The 20,372-nt window shown below is 44.9% G+C and overlaps 1 protein-coding gene across 3 annotated transcripts in view; it reads left to right on the plus strand.

Annotated features, from left to right (window-relative positions):
- The window catches only part of srcap (Snf2-related CREBBP activator protein), a 29,093-nt gene that overhangs the window by 2,372 nt on the left and 6,349 nt on the right, over positions 1 to 20,372 (plus strand). For 2 of the 3 annotated variants that reach the window (XM_084567560.1, XM_084567561.1), the window contains exons 3-32: positions 838 to 3,893; positions 4,751 to 5,023; positions 6,921 to 7,106; positions 7,735 to 7,875; positions 8,030 to 8,219; positions 9,024 to 9,193; positions 9,726 to 9,819; positions 9,910 to 9,999; positions 10,173 to 10,346; positions 10,479 to 10,705; positions 10,853 to 11,030; positions 11,138 to 11,274; positions 12,148 to 12,317; positions 12,482 to 12,811; positions 12,913 to 13,099; positions 13,186 to 13,355; positions 13,762 to 13,913; positions 14,012 to 14,227; positions 15,057 to 15,221; positions 16,309 to 16,455; positions 16,549 to 16,878; positions 17,052 to 17,227; positions 17,850 to 18,166; positions 18,274 to 18,476; positions 18,740 to 18,909; positions 19,024 to 19,220; positions 19,307 to 19,421; positions 19,594 to 19,719; positions 19,949 to 20,125; positions 20,279 to 20,362. In XM_084567560.1, coding sequence (XP_084423686.1) covers positions 1,215 to 3,893; positions 4,751 to 5,023; positions 6,921 to 7,106; positions 7,735 to 7,875; positions 8,030 to 8,219; positions 9,024 to 9,193; positions 9,726 to 9,819; positions 9,910 to 9,999; positions 10,173 to 10,346; positions 10,479 to 10,705; positions 10,853 to 11,030; positions 11,138 to 11,274; positions 12,148 to 12,317; positions 12,482 to 12,811; positions 12,913 to 13,099; positions 13,186 to 13,355; positions 13,762 to 13,913; positions 14,012 to 14,227; positions 15,057 to 15,221; positions 16,309 to 16,455; positions 16,549 to 16,878; positions 17,052 to 17,227; positions 17,850 to 18,166; positions 18,274 to 18,476; positions 18,740 to 18,909; positions 19,024 to 19,220; positions 19,307 to 19,421; positions 19,594 to 19,719; positions 19,949 to 20,125; positions 20,279 to 20,362 — 7,971 coding nt within the window. In that variant the 5' untranslated portion in view covers positions 838 to 1,214. The remainder of the gene's footprint in view (positions 1 to 837; positions 3,894 to 4,750; positions 5,024 to 6,920; positions 7,107 to 7,734; positions 7,876 to 8,029; positions 8,220 to 9,023; positions 9,194 to 9,725; positions 9,820 to 9,909; positions 10,000 to 10,172; positions 10,347 to 10,478; positions 10,706 to 10,852; positions 11,031 to 11,137; positions 11,275 to 12,147; positions 12,318 to 12,481; positions 12,812 to 12,912; positions 13,100 to 13,185; positions 13,356 to 13,761; positions 13,914 to 14,011; positions 14,228 to 15,056; positions 15,222 to 16,308; positions 16,456 to 16,548; positions 16,879 to 17,051; positions 17,228 to 17,849; positions 18,167 to 18,273; positions 18,477 to 18,739; positions 18,910 to 19,023; positions 19,221 to 19,306; positions 19,422 to 19,593; positions 19,720 to 19,948; positions 20,126 to 20,278; positions 20,363 to 20,372) is intronic. The other variant, XM_084567562.1, reaches the window with a different exon arrangement.

A 20,372-nucleotide genomic window follows, 5' to 3' on the forward strand; every position in this document is an offset into this window, starting at 1 on the left:
TTCTCACCTATTTATTTATTTATTTTACATACATATCGTGATTTTTTTTTAAATTATTATTTTATACTTGGACCTGAACTCCGCTTTTACGTGATTTGATTTTGACTCCAGTACTCAAATCTAACTTCTACACTCACTTGCCAGTTCATTAGGTACCCCATTAAAAACAAACGCATTAGTGTATATAAAAGTTCCCTTAATGACTCTTCTATTGTTCACTTTTTTTTGCTGAAACATGTCAGAAAGGTGCTGGATGATCATTTTGGAGGGTGTATTTTGTGATGCTATTAAACTGGATTGAGTTAAACACTAAAGTGTTTCTGTTATCTAGGCTAGCCCTCTGACTAATATTTCAAAATAATAGAAACGTGTCTCGGTACAATACATTTCAATAGAAACATATCTCAGTACAATACATTTCAATAGAAACATATCTCGGTACAATACATTTCAATAGTATTACAAACCACAGTCTCCACAATGAAAACACAGTTGAATCAACAGCTCCCTCAGTTATTTTAAACTCATGCTGAGTACCAGAAGCTTCACAAAAATAAGATGTAATGAAGGGCTGTTACATTAGAAGGCATTCGATATCACTAGCGGATCTAATGAACTTGAAAGTGAGTGTATTATGCCCAGCGTTCAGTTATAACTCTCTTAAGGAGTTTTCTTTGTCTTTTGACAATTACTTGGAATATTTACGTTTATAAAAAACTGATTGTTTTGACTCCTTATTAAGTTAGAGAGCCAGACAGCTGGTAGGCGATGAGAATACAATGTCCTGTATTCAAATGCAAGGTTATTTTTTGTGTTAACAACCTGTATTGCTTTCAGGTGCAGTGTGTAGCCGGGATAGCACAGAAGAAGGAAGCTCTGGGGAGGAGGCGGTGCGGCAGCACACCTCTCCGGCTGTGGATGTGCTGGGTGGCAACCCCCAGGCTGCACAGAATGTGGCTGGGGAGTCGCCTCGGCATGCCCCGCAGCCGGTCGCAGCTGCCCCCCGCCCAGTCCCTCTGTTCCCCGATCCGTCCACTGTGCCATTGCCGGAGAGCTCGACGTTCCCTGGCGTCGAGAGCGCCCCTCCTACAACCTTGCCCGAGGCTCCCCCAGTCAGCGGCATCTCAAAAGAAGTCCTCACGGAGGAGAGTGCTGCCGAAGTTGCGAGATCCTTGCCATCATCCCTCACCGAGGACTGTAATACCTCTGCTGAGATGCAAAGGCTTCCAGCTCCCCTATGTCCTCCTCTCACCCCACACTTTGACAGCACAGTGCAAGAGCTGCAATACAGGTCTCAAACTTGCAAACAGAAAAGCCACTCAAATAGTCCAACAAACCAGATTCAGCCACCAAGAGAGGGTGCTGGACTTGTGGTTATTAGGGGGACAAAGGAGAAAGAGACCGTCACATTGGAATATAAAGAGACTGGAACAAATATGGAACTTGGTGGAAAAGAGCACACGGACGGAAGTATTCTCCCACAACCCCAATCTCAAATCTGTTTCACAGCCTCATCTTCCTCTGTCTCAAAATCAAGTGTTGGGTCTGTTGAGCACTTTGACAGGGATCCACTTGTCCAAGCTAATCAAGGCAGCCATATATCGTCATCAGGTGCTGCGGAGCAAGCAGGTGGTCACCAGGACTCAGAATTGTCTACGCTCCCTCTGTTTTCAGATGATAGTAGAGAGATTACACAAATTGGCTTGTCAAAAACACAACCTAAAATCATCAAGGAGATCTCAGTTGATGCCAGAGAAATCCAGAAAGAAAATTCTTTGGAATCAGTTGAGACTTTGGAGCATGTTGAAGCGCATGTTGAAACACAGCCTCATTCAGCTGAAATACTTGAGACCCCAAAGGCAAGAGAATTGCTTCCTGGATTATACTCTTCTCCTGCAGAAGAAAGCTCAGTGTCCAACAGCAACGAGGGAAACAATCCCCTTGAAGGAGAGCAGGTGGAGAGCAACACAAGGGAAGAACAAACTGACATGACCACCTCCTCATCTGACTTTACAATGCTGCCAGAGAACTCCTCCCTGCAGGAGAGTTCCTCAATGCCATCAACCGAATCCCCTCTCTGTGACACCGCCGTAGTTGTTTCTCAAACCTCCGATCAAGTCCCCACAACAGAGGCATCACTAATTGCTGAGCTTGTTCATTCTACTGAAGCTCAAGAAATTGTGGTGGTCAGAGAGGAGGCTCACATCAGCGGGGACTGGTCCAACATGCACCTGAATCAGAGTTACCTCCTACAACGAGAAGACGGCAGCGTCTGTGAAGCTGCCATTGTTAACGAGCTGAATTCTGAACCAAAGCTGTATGAAGGAAGTGTTCAGGCGGATATGGAGTTGGACTCGCAACCTGTGGAGGTGTATGAGTTTTGCAGCCTGGTGGAAGAGGTTGCCGAGGAGACGGTCTGTGCCACTAGTAGTGCACAGATGCCTCCCTCTCCAGGATACGAGGTGAACCTATTCAACGCATTACTAGAAAACTCTAACGAGTACACGGTTAAAGAGGACATCGTACCATCTATTCACACAGTCAATGAAAGTGACACCATCATAATTTCCCAGCAGCCCTTGTCCTCATCAAGTGATGTAACTCAAATACAGGCTTGCGCTGACAGCAATTCCCATATGTTGTCCATACAAAACGCAGGAGTAGCTGCGGTCGGACAGCATTTGGTTTTAGATGGTAACCAAGTTGTCGAAGTGGCACACTCGAGTGAGGTTTGTTTAGTTGAAGTAGCTGCTCTTGCGTCTGACTCATTCACTGTTGAACAGACAAACACCAGTGCACAAATTCAGACACATTGTTCGGAGGTGAGTTTAGCCGAGTCAGAACAAACAGAGGTTAGTGATTCTGCTGTAATTCAAATAGTTCCCCCAAAACAGGAAGCAGAAGCAGCAGCTGGTTCACTATCTCTCTCATCCCCAGTGGTTACTGTTACTGTTACTGGTGTCGGTGTGGGGATGCAGTCGCCTGCTGTTGTTTCAGTACATGCTTCTCATGTTGGAAACCAGCCCTCTCTAAATCAGACCACAGGAGTCACTGTTGTAAGTGCCACAAAGCCTGAGGTCTGTGTTTCTTCTTGTGAAGGGACCAAAGAAACTCTTGCTTTGACAGAGACTTCATCACAGAGTATTCAGAATGTTGTTGTGTCCACAGAAACCAAACCAGAGGCTTACTGCATCACTGGCTCCTCTGGTCTTATAAACCCAAAGCTGCTCATTCTTAAACAGAGAGAAACTCCTCTCCTGAAACACCCACCCTCCCTTTTGGCACAGGTGACCAAGCAACTCAATGTGGCCGGCAAGTTGGCCAATGCCCACAGCTCTTGTTCTGGCACAGTGTCTGAGGAGTGCCTTCCCCAAACTATCTCAGCAGCAGACTCTTTGTGTGCGTCAGTGGCTCTTAGCAGCCACAAAGATCAGACGCAGTGCTCTGTCAATAAAACTTTAGTGGCAGCAGCTCACATCAAAGTACAGCAGCCTACAGCGAGCCGTGATGTTTGTCTTCAGCTCGACCAGATGACTTCAACGAGCAAATCTGAGGCCTTACCCGTAACTAAAACATTACCAAACAAAACAAATCCTACAGGTCAAGATGTTGTCACACCTACTGATGCCACCCCACCTGCTACGCCTCACACCCTTGACATTCACATGGCATCAGTGGAAAAGGAATGTACAGACACGGCGTCCGCCAGCCCCGGCCACACTACTGGCCAGCCCGACTCCCTTTACGCGGAGGAGGATAGTGAGGATGAACCAGCAGGAGAAGCCGAAGGCCAGGAGGCCACCTCGGGACAGGTTAGCAGTCCAGAGGAAGGCAGCGATGAAGAGCCTGACACCGACAGAAGCGAGATGAACACGCCCAGCTCACCACACAAGGTATACTTATTGAAATCCATTATATATATCTATAAAGCTACAGTAGTGTAAATACAGAAGTCCTGGAAAGAGAGAGTGCGTCATCACCTGTTGGCCAACACAATAGTGAAGCTTTTAGCCTCATAGTACTGAAAGAGTCAAGGTAAGCCAATTGTGTCAGACACAACGAAACCTAAAGCATACATACAGCAGCTATCGGTCCACTTTTATCATCTTTACTGGGTAGGATAGAAGCTTTACAGGCTGCAATGACATGCAACACACTTCATAAATTCCCTAAACCCCAAAAAGAAATATTAATATTTCATCTTGACTAAAACCAAAAAGGTATTATCGCACTGTGATCGGGTATCCCTGCATGTTTTTGCTGTTGTCGTTCTGCATGGATTCTCCATCTTAATGTAGACAGTGTGAACAGTGTTTATGTTTTTTATATCATTATGTAGTGATTTATATCTTTCAAGTTGGCCGCATGCTAAGCCATGTGTGTTTTCCAGCATGGACAGAGCAGGACAGACAGAAAGGCATTGTTCCTGAAGGTAAGCGCTAGTTGTCAGTCACACAGATAGGCTCACTTCGTAGCAGGGCATCCACAAGCACATCCTAGTCAGGCACTGTCACTGTTGATCACGTGGAGAATTTTAATTCAAGTGGACATGCGTTTAACTTTAAGCTATTTTATAACTGCATGAGGCTGACAGGAAGTCGCTGACGACCAGTTGAGCTTGTCTTTTATTTGCTTCTTAAAAACTTGCTCCAATCCAAATCGTGCATGTGGCTTTTATCTTTGTAAAATCTTTTGACTTTTTTTTTTTTTTTTTTTTAAAGATAACTTCTTCTTCATACTTGTCTTTTAGGTACGCCAGTGGATTGCAGACAGGGTCACGGTGAACTCATCCCCAGTCTCGCCATCCACCTCCTCTTCTTCTTCCTACCCTGGCCCCTCAGCCACCGCTGACTGGTCCACACCACGCCGGGAGAGGCCCTCACCTCTCCGGGGTCCTCATGGCAAGTTCGTCTCCCCATCCTCCGTTGGTGGCTATAGTCCCTCCTTTTCCACACCAGACCAGGCGACCCCTCAGCGGCCCCGCGGAGAGCGCCACACGGACATGGCAGAGCTGGCGAAACATGTGAGTGAGCCATAAGATAAGTTATTTTCATTTAGGGTAAACGCTTTTCACATCAGACATTTGATTTGTGACGGGAAAGAAAGCTTGTTTTATGCTTCTGCACACGTGTACGCACAGTCTGCATCAGAACTTATGTAAGTAAGTTGCCCACATGTGTCGGCATAAGTCTGTAATTACATCCCTTAAATGCCAGCCGGTGGTGAGATTTCTGTGCCACTATGTTGAGTTTCTTTGACTGGAACTCAAGGTTAATGTTGGAGCTGGAGCTAATAAACTACTCATAGAGAAAAGACGACTGAGTAGATGGTGCACAGGAGACACAAGAAGGGAGAATTTTCTGTGCTTGTCCAATGGCTGAAAGACACGGACAAGGAAATGCACTTCAAACCAATTACATGTGTTGTGGTCTCCGACGTGTAGTTGCAGTTCTAGGGAGGTGTTCGGACCGTGTGGTGTAGATCTGACGCAGAACCATAAATCTAGTTTAAGTGTCCCAGAAAGCAGTAACAAAGAACCAGCATGCATAAAGGCACCCACACTCACTTGCCAGTTCATTAGGCACACTAGTGAATGGATTCTAATGCAACAGCCCTGCTCTAAATCTTATCTTCATGAAGGTTGTGGTATTCAGCATTTGTTTAAAATAGCAGAGAGAGACGTTGTGGAGGTTGTGGTTTATAGCACTATTGAATGGTATTGTACTGTACTGACACGTTTGCAGTTGGTGTGCTCGGCTACATGACGGAAACACTTTCAATTTAATCCAGTTTAACAGCACCACAAACTACATCCTCCAGAATTATCATCAACTGAAGATTTAGTGTTATATTGTATTAGAATGCATTCACCAGTCTACGTAATGAACTGAATGCAGCCACCATTACCACATATGTTCTCGTCCTGTTGTGACAAGTGGAGACGTCTGCTGTGGAAAATGTCTGGTCAGATATTTTTAGGTAGTTTTATGCACCACAAAATGCTGCCAGTGTGACATGGAGCTGAAAACTGTGTGTGTATTTAGAAAATAAATATGATTCAGTGTTACCTGTGAGAGTAATCATACATGTAGAGATTATTTTGCTTATTTCCTTGAATAGGCTACTCTAGGCACCTGAAATCGCTGGAGATTTAAACCTCATAAAACTTTGAAAGACGTAATACAGTTCCGTAAATACACATTTTGCATTTCTTGTTTCTTAATTCAGTGCTGTGTCGGTCAAGTAATCGGGGAGTTTATTATTTTACATCACATCTACAAAGAATAATTCAGGAGAATCGGGAGGATGCCCACTTTTCAAGGCTCCACTGACATCCTTTAGACTTTTCTTCATTGTATTGATGGATTATACTGAAGACGCTCAGGATTTGGCGTCCTAGAGAACTGATTTTAATCCTCAACAAATTTTTATTTAAACATTGAGAAACGGATGACACATAGTTACGAAACTGGCAGTTAAGCTGAGCGGTTCTTGTGTATGTCACCGTCTGACAAACAAAATAAAACCTGCATTTATTTGAAAGCATGTTGCAATCTTCTACCTGTATGAGAATAATAAAATCTAAGTTTGACAGCAGTGGGGAACATCCTGTGCACTCATTACAGCTACAGTTATTTTCTCTTGCTGATGAGAGTTGTTTGGTAAAGTGCTGCAATATGTGTGGGTCAGCCGGTCTTGTTTGTTCTGTTGAAACGCCATTAAGTCCAAAATGTGCCCAAACACTTGCTTTTCATGAGCAGTGTTTGAGTTTTTCCGTTTTCCATTTCATCAACCTGACATTATTAACTCGCGATATCCCAAAAATCAATGGATGTGGTGATTTGATTCCAGCTTACAGTTTCTGAGAAACTGTCGTAGCCTACTAATGTGTTAGCGGACTTGTCTTCTGTGCCCTATAGGAAGCAGACATCGAGCATCGAACTCAGTCGCTGAAGCGAGAAGGCTTCTGGTCAATGAAGCGTCTCACCCGCCTGACGGAGCCGCCGCGACCCAAAGTTCACTGGGACTACCTTTGTGAGGAGATGCAGTGGCTTTCTGCTGACTTTGCTCAAGAGAGGCGCTGGAAAAGAGGGGTGGCTAGAAAGGTAAGACGTGTTAATTATCAAACGGGTGTGCTGGTCACTCACACATTTAGGGCCACGTACGCTTGACTATTGAGTCAACTGATCTGGTCTGAGACAGAAACATAAAACAACTGAATACAGGCAATCACAAAGGAGGAAATGCTTTATACTATACCTTTTGAGTCCTTGGAAACAGGGTACTGTGTATAAAAATTATTCCTACACCTTTCCTTCAGTTTAAATATGGGGTGTTCCTGGTCTGCAGAGGTCAGTACTTATCAAAAGCTGTCCAAGGAAGGAAAAGAAACAGAGACAGGGTCATGGATGACCAAGAGTCATTGATGTATGTAGGGAGACAGTGCTGGCCAGAGATGCCTGAGCCAACAGATAAGCTACTCATCATTGCTCAAAACGTTGATGCTGGTTCAAAATTGGACCACGGAGCAATGGAAGGGTTTAATTTCCTGGGTCCTCGCATCAGAAATCCTACAAGGTTCCGCAACCAGATTAGTCCACGTGTGAGGGAGATCCAAAACATGACAGAAACTACAACTCTGAGAACATGAAAGATGATTGGAATCAGGATCCATTTAAGCATATTTCTGATAATGCATAATGTTCTATATGTGTTCTGTTGATGTGATGTTAGGTGGTACGAATGGTCATGCGACACCATGAGGAGCTGCGGCAAAAAGAAGAGAGGGCCAAGAGAGACGAGCATGCTAAAATCAGAAGAGTTGCCTCTTCTATCGCTAAAGAAGTGCGGGCTTTCTGGAGCAGCGTTGAGAAGGTACAGATGATTCCTATAAACTGGGCAGACAAGACGAGACTTTCTGGTTCAGTGTTGAATCTGGAAAAACCATCGCCTGTGTTTTATTTTTATTAATTACGAAGTAAAATACTTCTGGTTAAGTGTGGTCTTGTCTTGGGTTTTGTCCGTGCAGGTGGTTCAGTACAAGCAGCAGTCCAGACTGGAGGAAAAGCGGAAGAAGGCTTTGGACCTTCAGCTGGACTTCATCGTTGGCCAGACAGAGAAATACTCAGACCTCCTCAGCAAGTCTCTGGCACCTAGCAAGCCTGTCGAACCCGTCCCGACTCCGCAAAAATCTCTGCCAGCTCCCGTTGACGAGGACGGTGAGAAGTTTCTCCGTGAATAAAATTCTGATAAACTGTTAAGAGAGCTGAGGCAGCTTTCAGAGCTGCTTCATTGGTTTGGACAGGAGCGTTGTCATGACTACGAACCGAAGACAGAATCTTTTGATAGAAACAAAAAGCTTGTTCTTCACCATCAAGGTCGCTGCATCTTTGTAGAGAATGTGTGATCCCTGGCTACCTGAGCTCAAATGTACTTTGGTTTGATTTAAGATGACGAGAAGTCCAATATGTGTGAGAATTTTTTATTTTTTTTTGGTGCAACACATTCATGGAACTATACCTCCCTAGTGCTACTTGGCAGCCATCAAGTTTGAAACCTGTCAAACCTGTCAGCCCAGTCTGCTGCCAGCAGTGGCAGCTGATTCCTAAAACCGTGGAAGGTGAACAGTGACTTAATTTGAAACGCTTACTCAGCAATAGGAAGAACAGACTTGGCAGCGTTTCTATTCTCTTGCATCAGTCGCCTGGTCCCACCTTCACTTTATTACCTCCTGACAGGGTTTTGTGGTGCTAAAGTACAAACACTGCTTAGCCATCGATAATCTCATGTTACTGAAACTTAAATTTTCACTATAATAAGTTGATGAGAGGGTTTCCTAAAGCATTTCTATCCTTTAAATCATGCAGCTGAGCTGTGGCACAATATGAACCCCATCAGTGTAAATATGAGACACAAAGTACACCTGTATATTTGAGATTCAAGAAGTCTTGTGATTTTTAGATCGGTGTAGTTGGGAAACAAGCGTTTTTCAGTTCCTCTCTAAACCTCTCATCTTAATGCAGACCGAGACTTTGAGCCTCCGTGTGAAGAGGAGGATGATGAAGAGACCATAGAAGTGGAGGAGCAGCAGGAGGGCAATGATGCAGAAAGCCATCGGAGGGAGATTGAACTGCTGAAGGAAGAGGGCATGCTGCCCCTGGACCAACTACTCAGCACCCTCAAACTGCCACAGGTACGTCATTACATAGTATTGTATCCATCCAGAAATCAGAATGGTTTTATATATATATATAGGTCCCTCATTTAACACAAATATTAAAAACGGCATCCTTCCTCACACAAAACAGTTTCCACCTTCGCTTTAGATTCAGCTAACCCTCTTTGCTACAACACGAGCACGCAATTAGCTCATTTGTCCCTTCAGATTTGACAGAGCATATATTAATCTTGAGACAATCTTGTACTATTCCTCAGTTGCTTGATTGCCTGTGAACTGAGCGTTTCAAATCAATGGGCCAAGTAACCGTATCTGTTAGGTAAGAAGGGACAGGTGGCAACAGGTTCTGTCGCAGAGTTTGAAAAGCAAAACTAATGATCCTATACCCAACAGACTTTGAATCGGTTGTACTTATCCATAGCAATTACCGATGATTAGATTGGATTTGCTTTCATGACTCAATGCAGCTAATATATGTTTGAGCTATTTTGCCCCGGACCACAGCTGTTTGCGTTTTATGTAACCACTGAATCATTGGATTACACAGGACTCGGGCTCAGACGACGAATGCTCCGATGAAACCTCTTCATCGACGGGGGAAGAAGAGGAAGATGGGGAATTCACTGCCAATGAAGAAGATGGTACGAACTCTCCCCAATATTTCACTCAGACGTAGGGATACGATATTGTATCCTCTTTAAATGGCCCTGAAATAAAATTTCTGTTTTCAGCTGAGGATGAGGAGGACACAATAGCAGCCCAGGAGAAGGTTGAAGGAAATGTAGATCACGCAGAGGAACTTGATGAATTAGCCAAAGAGGGTAAGAGCTTTTTTTTTTTTTTTTTTCAACTTTATTTTCATTCATATTGTAGATGAAAAGGACCCACTCAGGTTGAGAATGTTTTCCCTTTGGTTGTAGAGTTTCTTTCATTATTAATGACATGTAAAGTTTAATTAATTCTGCAAACATGATCCCTGACAAATCCTTTCTAGGCGATATGAGCATGGAGGAGCTGCTGGAGAAGTACAAAGGAGCATATGCCTCAGACTTCGAGGCCCCCTCTGCTTCTGGCTCTAAAGAGAGCTCTGATTCGGAGGTGTCTGGGGACGAGGAGGTGGAGACCGAAGAAGATGAGAGTGACGTGGAAAGCAACACTTCTTCCTCAGGTACTAACCCGCTCATAGGGAATCGGAATAATCTCGTGTGAATAGTTAATCCGATTCAACTCTCAACAAGCCAAAAGGTGAAGAGAGTTCAGATAGATAAATCACTGCCTCTTTGAACTGTGCTTCTCTTAGATTCGTCAGGAGACAGTGCAGAAGACGACGAGAGTGAGAAGGACAAAGAGGAAAGTGAAGAGGAAGAGGATGACGATGATGGTGGAGATGAAGGGATGGAGGTTTTGCTAAAGGAGGGAGACAACAGCCCGCCTCCCTCCAGCTCACGGCCGAAGAAAGAGATCAGCCATATTGCTGCTACTGCAGAGAGCCTGCAGCCTAAAGGCTACACTTTGGCTACCACAAAGGTCAGCTGTGAATATTAAGCATTTTTATTTCTATTAGATGATGAAAACTGAAGTTCCTTTTATTAAGTCTCTTCAAAACACTAGTTTTAATTCTTTCTTCTGAGCACTTCTGGGCCATAATTTTCCTCATCCTTTTTCCATCATAAGGTCAAGACCCCCATTCCTTTTCTGCTTCACGGCACATTACGAGAGTACCAGCACATCGGACTCGACTGGCTGGTCACCATGTATGAGAAAAAGCTAAATGGCATTCTGGCTGATGAGATGGGTCTGGGCAAAACCATCCAGACTATCGCTCTGCTAGCTCACCTCGCCTGTGAAAAAGGTAACAGATGGTACTTCAGTGGTGTAGTTCATTTTGTTCATGGCGCAGTTAAAGATCCTTTTTATGTTCAGGTGCTGATAGTTTGTCGATTTATCTGTTGTGTTTAGGTAACTGGGGCCCTCACCTCATCATCGTGCCAACCAGTGTGATGTTGAACTGGGAGATGGAGCTGAAGCGCTGGTGTCCGGGGTTTAAAATCCTCACTTACTTTGGCAGCCAAAAGGAAAGAAAGCTGAAGAGACAGGTAATGAGTTTAATGGTTCTGGAGGTTCTTTAATGAAATACACATCAATCAGCCATATAGTGAATAACACTGATTATCTCATTATCATAACTGTTATCAGTGGGAGGGACATATCAGGCAGCAAGTGAACATTTTGTCCTCAAAGTTGATGTTTAAAGCAAGAAAAAATGTTCCAAGTGGAAGGATTTGAGAGACTTAGACAAGGACCAAACTGTGATGTCTAGACAACTGGGTCAGAGCATCTCCAAAAGTGCAGCTCTTGTGGAGTGTTCCTGGTCTGCAGTGTTTCCCTGTTCACTGATGAAAGCTCCTACAATGGAGCATGCTTTTATATCAGATGCGGTTGCGTCATTTACCTGGGGAACACATGGCACCAGGATGTATAATGGGAAGAAGACGAGCTAGTGGAGGCGGCGTCATGCTTTGGTCAGTGTTCTGCTGGAAGACCCCGGGTCTGATGACCTCTTTTAGCAGGATAATGCTTTGTGATTCAGGAATATTTTGAGCAACAACAACGAGTTCAAGGTGTTGACTTGGCCTTCAAATCAAATTCAGCATCTGTGGGTTGTTCTTGACAAAGAAGTCTGATCCATGGAGGCCCCAACTCTCAACTTAAAGCAGGACTTAAACGATCTGAACGTCTTGGTGCCAGATGCCACAGCACAACTTCGGAAGTCTAGAGGAGTCCATGCCTCAAAGGGTCGGCGCCGTTTTGGGTGACCTAGACTGTAGCAGGCAGGCAGTCATAATGTTATGGCTGATCGGTGTATCTGACAGATATTGTAACAGCTGGTTTTGTAAACTATAAATGGAAAAAGTCAGCACTGTCTGGAATAAATGAGAATCACACTGTGTCCGCTCTCCTTTTCTCAGGGCTGGACAAAGCCTAATGCTTTCCACGTGTGCATCACCTCATACAAGCTGGTGCTGCAGGATCACCAGGCCTTCAGACGAAAGTCCTGGCGGTATCTGATCCTCGACGAGGCCCAGAACATCAAGAACTTCAAGTCCCAGCGCTGGCAGAGCCTGCTTAACTTCAACAGGTCAGTAGAGCATGTGCAAAGTGAAAGAGCATTACAAATAGTTGTTCGTGGATCTACAAACATGGACACATCATGCATTAAGGCTTTAATTCGATACATGCTCTCTCTCTCTTTTTGCTGGGATATTTATCTAAACCTCTCCTCTAACCTCTAACCAAATACAGCCACCGGCGACTGCTGCTGACAGGAACCCCTCTCCAGAACAGCCTGATGGAGCTCTGGTCTCTCATGCACTTCCTCATGCCCCACGTCTTCCAGTCGCACCGTGAGTTCAAGGAATGGTTCTCCAATCCGCTGACGGGAATGATCGAAGGCAGTCAGGAGTACAACGAAGGCCTGGTCAAGAGGCTCCACAAGGTGCTGAGGCCGTTCCTGCTCAGGAGGATCAAGGTTGATGTGGAGAAGCAGATGCCTAAGAAATACGAGCATGTGGTGCGCTGCCGCCTCTCCAAGAGACAGCGATTCCTCTATGACGACTTCATGGCGCAGGCCTCGTAAGTTACTAAATGATAAATATTGAAGACTATATGTTTGGCCCTATGTGTTTTTACCCATAAATGTTATTATTACTCACTGATTTCTCTCTGATTCACAGGACAAGGGAAACACTGGCCAGTGGTCACTTCATGTCTGTGATCAACATCCTCATGCAGCTCCGCAAAGTGTGCAACCACCCCAACCTGTTTGACCCTCGGCCCATCCAGTCCCCCTTCATCACAAAGCCCATTGTTTTCTATACATCCTCCCTGGTGCAAGACGCGCTGGATATTTCTCCTTTGAAGGTCAGCATTAAAGGAAACTTTAAACCTTCAGTTTGGTTAAAAAAAATAAATAAAAGCTGAAAATTCTTATGTTTTTGCTTCCTCAGCGCTGCGACCTTTCTATGTTTGACCTTGTTGGTTTGGAGAGACGAGTGTCACGTTACCAGGCGGATGTCTTCCTGCCGCAACACAAAGTCAGCCGCCAGCTAATCGAGGAAATCGTGGAGTCCCCAGAACCCCCTCCAAGACCCAGACCGGTCCGCATGAAAGTCAACAGGTACTAACTACAGTTCAAACTTGTTGTTTATTTGTTTGTTTTTTTTCGATAAAGACCGGTTTTGCTAGCCTGGTGCTCAGACTGTTGTTAGAATAGGAGTCTAGTAAGTCTATTGGGATTTCCTTATGATGCCTGTTTCCAATAATACAGAAAAAATCAACTTGATAGTCCTCCAACCAATCAAAGTCATTTTCTTGTTAACAAATTTACCTCCTTGGTGCTCCGGTGACGTGTATGACCACGCAGCCAAACAATATGAGCAGATCTTTGCTAGAGCATGGTCAGTTCCCAACGTAGAGACTCCAGACTAACTTTTGCGAGTGGAGGAAGTCCAAGGAAGACCCAGTGAGTACCTAATGAAATGCTTGATGCAGTGTTTGATCCTTCAAATGTATGTCCATTTTAGGATGTTCCAGCCTCCTCCTAAAGGTGATAACCGAACGGTCCTGCTGATGAACAAACCTACCTGCTCCGTTCCCCCTGCAGCTCAGACCCCAAAACCTTCTCCAGTCACTGAGGTCACCATGGTTGCTCCACCTGCTCCTGTCGTTCAGCAAGGCAAGTGAAATATAACTGCTTGTAAACAAAAAACATGAACATAACTGCTTCACATGTTCTCCCTAATACTTTTTCTTTTTTTTTTTCTTTTTTTTTAGTTGTGTGTACAGTTGCAACAACACCTGCTCCTCGTCCGTCAATGCATCCGACTGCTCAAACTGCAGTCAGGTCCAGCGCTCCCAAACCCGTGCTGACTGTACGTCCTCCCGGCGCTCCCTGCACAGCCGGCGTTCCAGCGCATCCAAGTCCAAACCCCGGCACTGTTATGCCCCAGAGAGTGCTGCTCAGTCCGGATATGCAAGCTCGGCTGCCTTGTGAGTAAATTCTTTACTGTGGCGTAATTTTTCTGTCAAAACCTTAAATCTTCATTCAGTATCTTATGAGTCCAGAAGATTAACGAATGCACTACGAAATATCATCTTCTTTGGCTAAAAAGTTGACTATAAAACACGGGGAGAAGGTGCATAATGAATCACAGAGGTTCAAATTCTGTTTCTAGATCTGCTTGCTGCAGGTAGAAGTCAAAGACTGTGCTGCTGAGAGATCTGAAAGTGCTCTCTGCAGCTTAAATCAGTTCACTTTGAACTGTCTCTGTCTCCATGGCAACGGCTGCAGAGGCTGGTGGGGATTGTAGTATTTAGTCGCGCCATTTACAGAGAAATTTGTCACAACATGATCCTGTGTTTCTGGGTTTAAAACATGAAAGATGTTGTCCATTGGAGAAAATACAAAAGAATATCCACACGAGCATCTCCAAACCAATACGTTGATGACCCAGATAAATGAATGTTGCATACAGGCTGTTTATAAAACTGAAGGACTCTGTTGTATTTAACTCCAACAAATAATGGCTCAGTTTATAATAAGACTGTAGAAATTAATGCATTAATCTAAATTCCTTTTGGCGTGCATTTAATGCTTGCCCATTCTGTTATTGTTAAAGCAGTGAGAAATGTGGTATTAGTAAATAGTTTTACCCTGTGCAGGGCAGGAGTATTCCCTGTAGTTATTGATGTGAAGTGAGCAGCTGAGATGTTGATAAGAGGTACACAGTGTTCATGCAATTAATCATGATCAAATATTTGAATTTATTGACGGCCCTAGTTTGTAGTAAACTAACAGTTTCTTGTTGACCTTTCTCAGCTGGTGAGGTGGTGAGCATAGCCCAGCTGGCCTCCTTGGCGGGCCGACCCGTGTCGTCATGCCAGGGCAGTAAACCTGTCACCTTCCAGCTTCAGGGCAACAAGCTGACTCTGTCTGGAGCCCAGATCCACCAAGTCCCAGCAGCAGCCCAACGGCCAGTTCAAGGTTTGTGTTTTATTCGTGTCTTTAAATTAGTCGTGCATTTATTAGTTTACTGCTTAGATATTCTAATAGCCAGTGACCAACAGACCATAAACACCCCCCCCCCCATCTTCTGTACACCAATCAGCCAAAACATTAAAAGTCTGTGAAGCGAATAACATCTCATTACAATGTAACGTTCTTCTGGGAAATCTGGGTCCTGGATGTTACTATGATATGTATCACCACCTGAACATTGGTGCAGATGAAGCAACAATGCTTCCTTGCATCCTTGTGCCATATATTCCCCATGTAAGTGACACCTGGTTATCTGCATGGAAAAAATAGTCCTCATCAGACCAGACCACCTTCTTCTATGTCTCTGTGGTCCAGCTCTGGTGCTCACGTGTCCATTGTAGGAGGTTTCATCAGTGAACAGGGGTCGGCATGGACACCCTGACTGGTCTGGGTCATACAAAACAAACCATGCCCCCGTCTCTGCTTCTTTTCCCTCGTTCTATCCCTTTTAAGAGATACCGACCACTGCAGACCAGGAACACCCCACAAGTGCTGCTGTTTTGGAGATGCAGCCGTCGAGCTGTCACAATTTATCCCTTGTCAAAGTCACTCAAATTCTTCCACTTGTCAGTCTTTCCTGCTTCAACTTGGAGGACAAAATGTTCTCTTGCTGCCTGATACATCCCACCCACTGACAGGTGCCATGATAACCAGAAGATAATCAGTGTTATTTACTTCACCTGTCAGTGGTCATAATGTTATGGCTGATTGGTGTGTGTGTGTGTGTATTGATGTATTGCCTGGTTTGAAGTGCGGAATCTCAAAGAAGCTTTTAATTGATGGCGATGTTGTTGCTTCTTTAAGAAAAACACAAAACATGAAGCACCGTGAAATGAGTTTAGTCCCTAAATTAAAACACGTGTTAATTTACTGGAGTATGATTCAAATAAATCAGGATTTCTACGCAGCCCTATTTGGATTTCCTCTTATTAAATCAATTCTCTTAATGAGGGAATAATCTTTATGGGTGATTATATTTGATAATGTGGTTTCTGGACAGCTGAAGTATTTCTGACTCATTGTCACTCTTCAGGTAATGTGATGCACCTGGTGTCCAGTGGGGTGCAGCATCACCTCATCAGCCAGCCGGCCCAGGTGTCTGTCCAGACCACAGTCAATATGCACCCCGCTAACGCGCCCTCTTCTGCAAATAGGCTACCGCACAGCACCTCCTCTCAGGGTACTTAACCCTTCGTCCTCTTATCACTTCTTTCATGTTCAAAGCTTGATTTCTAGTGTTGTCTTTAATTCTGTATAATTCCTTATTTTCCAGTGGCCTCGTCCATAGTGAGCAGCCCTGGAGTCGTGAAGATCGTAGTGCGTCAGTCAACAGGCAAGGAGGGCGGGACTGTGCCCACCCTGGCAGTGGCTCCTTCCCCTCGTGTAGCTCCTCCAGCATCCCCTTCCCCGCAACCCCACGCCAACACAACCCCTGTCAGGAACACTGCTCCACTGCATACTGTCCAGCGCACCCCTGGTCCTGCTACCGCCCACTACACCATAGCACCTCCTAGACACCCTAGCTCAACCCCGAACCAGCCCCAACCCCCTCGCCCTGTCCTCAAAGTAGTGCAGCCCCCTCCACCGAGCACAGAGCAACCAGGTGAGAGAGCGAGCTTGAGCTGTTTTTCTCTCTGTGGCGCTGTCTGCATGCACTGCAGCTAATAAGTAGTATATTTTTCCCCCTATATCATCCCACCAAAAAGTGAAATTTCTTATCAGCTCATTTATGGCGTTGGTTGACATGCTCGGCTTTCTCCTCTGTCCTCTCTTCAGCTCCAGCTCAGGTGACCTCCTCACCATCTGTTTCCAAGTCTTCAGCAACACCTCAGGACAATAGCAGCAGCAATCAAACAGCATCTACCACAACGTCCAGGCCCAGTTTGGGTGCAAGAGCTCATCCTACACCCAGGAAGTTGCCTCGCCCACCTCCTCGCTCTCCTTTCCATATGGTAAGCACATTGGTATGATCGTCAGCAAACTTCAGCTTAGTTGAGGTTAGCAGAGTTGTAGCTCCTGTCATCTGTGTTTTAGTTCACTCTTAAGCTTGGTTTTTACTCCTGTTACTGCGCTACACTAAGCCTTCAATATAGGGCGCTATGCTGGTGAAAGCATTTCTACCTGTGCGCTGGAGTGTTGGTATTGTTCTGTAATTACGGTGTTGAGTTACATTATGTTTTTCACTCAATGGCAAGTTGCTTACGCTGAAATCACTGCAGCACAGAACATATAAACGATGGTTTGGTTTGTAGTAGGCTGGACATAAGAGAACTTTCTGTCCTTATGCAGCCGCTGAGACACGTAAACAAGGAAATGCATTTTGGACCAATCACAGCTGTCAACAGTTGGTGTTACATTTACATCTCTAGTTACATTTCTGGGTACTTGTTTTTGCTTCTCCTAGTGGCCAGAAATATCAGTTGATGCAAGTTTATGGTTTTTAATCCCTTCACATATTTAAGCAGCACTAACTCCTTGTTCTTCAAGGCTGTAAGAAAAGCACAGTTTACATGATCACTGCTGTTATGTACTCTAGCTCCTCACCTGTCTGTTTATATCCCTGTGTCTTAACAGTCATGGCTGGAAGATAGTCTGAAACAGCAGCACAGCAGCCGACTGGACTTCATCTTTCGAGTCAATGAGCGCCACTGTGGGGCAAAGCCGGTGTACGGCTACGAGGTTTTGGACTTCTTGACTTTCCTCCCCGGTCCCCGTCCGTCACCGGCTGCCCTGGACTCTAGTGGGAGCGAGTGGGGTCGCTCGGGCCACAGCAGCTGTCTGTTCGCACAGTGGCAAAACAAGTTCGACTACTGGTTTCAGAGTAACGCTGTAAGAGAGGCCATCCACAGCATCGAGGAGCGGGCGGGGCTGCTCAATGATATCATAGAAGGGTACATATCTGATCAGTTGATTTTGATTTGGTCATTACTTGACATCATACAAAAGCTTTCAGAAATACTCATGAGCCAACTGTTTTTTTCCCCCTGTGTTTGTTTAGGTTTACATTTGCGATTCCTCCAGTGGAGGCTCCTCCAGTCTCCATGCACTGCTGCCATCCTCCTCCATCTCTGAGCCACAAGCAGACGGTCTTCTCCTCCATGTTGTCAACTCAAGTCATTCCGCTCACTCGCAGCCTCCACCGCATCCAGTGCAACATGAGGACTCAGTTCCCCGACCTGAGGCTCATACAGTACGACTGTGGTGAGTTGTTAAGATGCAGAAATCATTCACACATATAAAACATTTCTCAACACATAATGATTATAAATCTGATGTTCACCAGAAGCTCCATGTAACAGCTAACCACATGTAAGACAGAATACAGCAGACAGGACATTAGACAGCGATGCTTTTTCTCTTGATCACTTTCAGACTATTCTAATTAATTTTATATCCTCCTCTAGTTGACCTTTCTGTTCTCATGGCTACTTATATTTAATCCTGTGTGTTTCCTCTTTGTAAAGGTAAACTTCAGACTCTCCACTCTTTGCTGCGGAAACTGAAGGCAGGAGGCCACCGAGTGCTTATCTTCACTCAGATGACGCGCATGTTAGACGTGCTAGAGCAGTTCCTCAACTACCACGGACACATTTACCTCCGTCTGGATGGCAGCACCCGTGTGGAGCAAAGACAAGTTAGTACTGATGGCAGTTTCCTGATATTCTTGACCTGACCTGCCTTCATTTGTGGAGAGAAAAGAAAGATGCCGGTTCTTATTCTTATTCTCTCTGCATTTACTCTCTTCCAGTCCCTCATGGAGCGCTTCAACGCAGATCGACGTATCTTCTGCTTCATCTTATCCACTCGCAGTGGAGGTGTAGGGGTGAATCTGACCGGGGCAGACACTGTGGTGTTCTACGACAGCGACTGGAACCCCACCATGGATGCTCAGGCTCAGGACCGGTGCCACCGCATCGGCCAGACCCGAGATGTTCACATCTACAGGTGACAATTATTTTCATCTTTTTAACAGCTTCAGGCCGCCTCATCACATTTTTGTTTTTACATCGATTTTGTTTGTTCTTCTTCAGGTTGATCAGCGAACGCACAGTGGAGGAGAACATTTTAAAGAAAGCCAACCAGAAGAGGATGCTGGGAGATATGGCGATTGAAGGAGGAAACTTTACCACTGCCTTCTTCAAACAGGTAATTTATTTGTACTACTTTATGGAATTAACATTAGTTTCTCTCTTCTTTCTAATGTTTAAAAATGGCAGATTAATCACTGTGGTGATGAGTCATTGGGTTTATCCAGACACAAACATGTGGGTTAGTGCTTGATGACTGAGATCTATCCGACTGTCACTTTGTTCCTCAGCAAACCATCAGAGAGCTGTTTGATATGAATGAAGGGGAGAAGAGAGAAGTGGCAGTGGAGCTTTCGGTGCCACATGTTGAGGAGGAGGAAACTGTCAACAAACAGAGCACCACCATTCTGGAGCAGGTTAGTGCTTACGAATTTAGCCATTACGTTTTTGGTAATTATTAGGGATGTCCAGATCGGTTATTGGGAGAAATCATCAGATCAAGCTTTAGCCAAGCCTGATCTTTTATTGTTGTTTTTGGTCTGGTTTTGGTGTCCTTGTTGTGTCCTGGTTTTGTGTCCTTGCTAAATACTTTGATTGAAGTCGAAGAACATTTTGATGTTGAACTGATAGCCTTCCTTCCTGCAGGCGCTGTGTCGTGCTGAAGATGAGGAGGACATAGTGGCAGCCTCTCAAGCCAAAGCAGAGCAGGTGGCCGAACTAGCGGAGTTCAATGAGAACATACCACTGGATGACGGAGGGGAACAGGAGGAAGTGGAGGAGCTTTCCAAAGCCGAGCAGGAAATAGCTGCTCTAGTGGAGCAGGTAAATAATAATAATTATAATAAAAAAAAAAATTATGCAGTTAAAATAATAATTTATTGAAATTGAGGATGTCACTTGTCAGGGAATATGTTATCAGAGTTATACAGTTTGTTTATACTCAATTAAAACGCCACATTCTCTGCTTCTCTTTAGCTCACTCCCATTGAACGCTACGCCATGAATTTCCTGGAAGCCTCATTAGAAGATGTCTGCAAAGAAGAGCTGAAGCAGGCTGAGGTAAGAACAC

The sequence above is a fragment of the Chelon labrosus genome (genome assembly GCF_963514085.1).
Source record: "Chelon labrosus genome assembly, chromosome: 19".
NCBI lineage: Eukaryota > Metazoa > Chordata > Actinopteri > Mugiliformes > Mugilidae > Chelon > Chelon labrosus.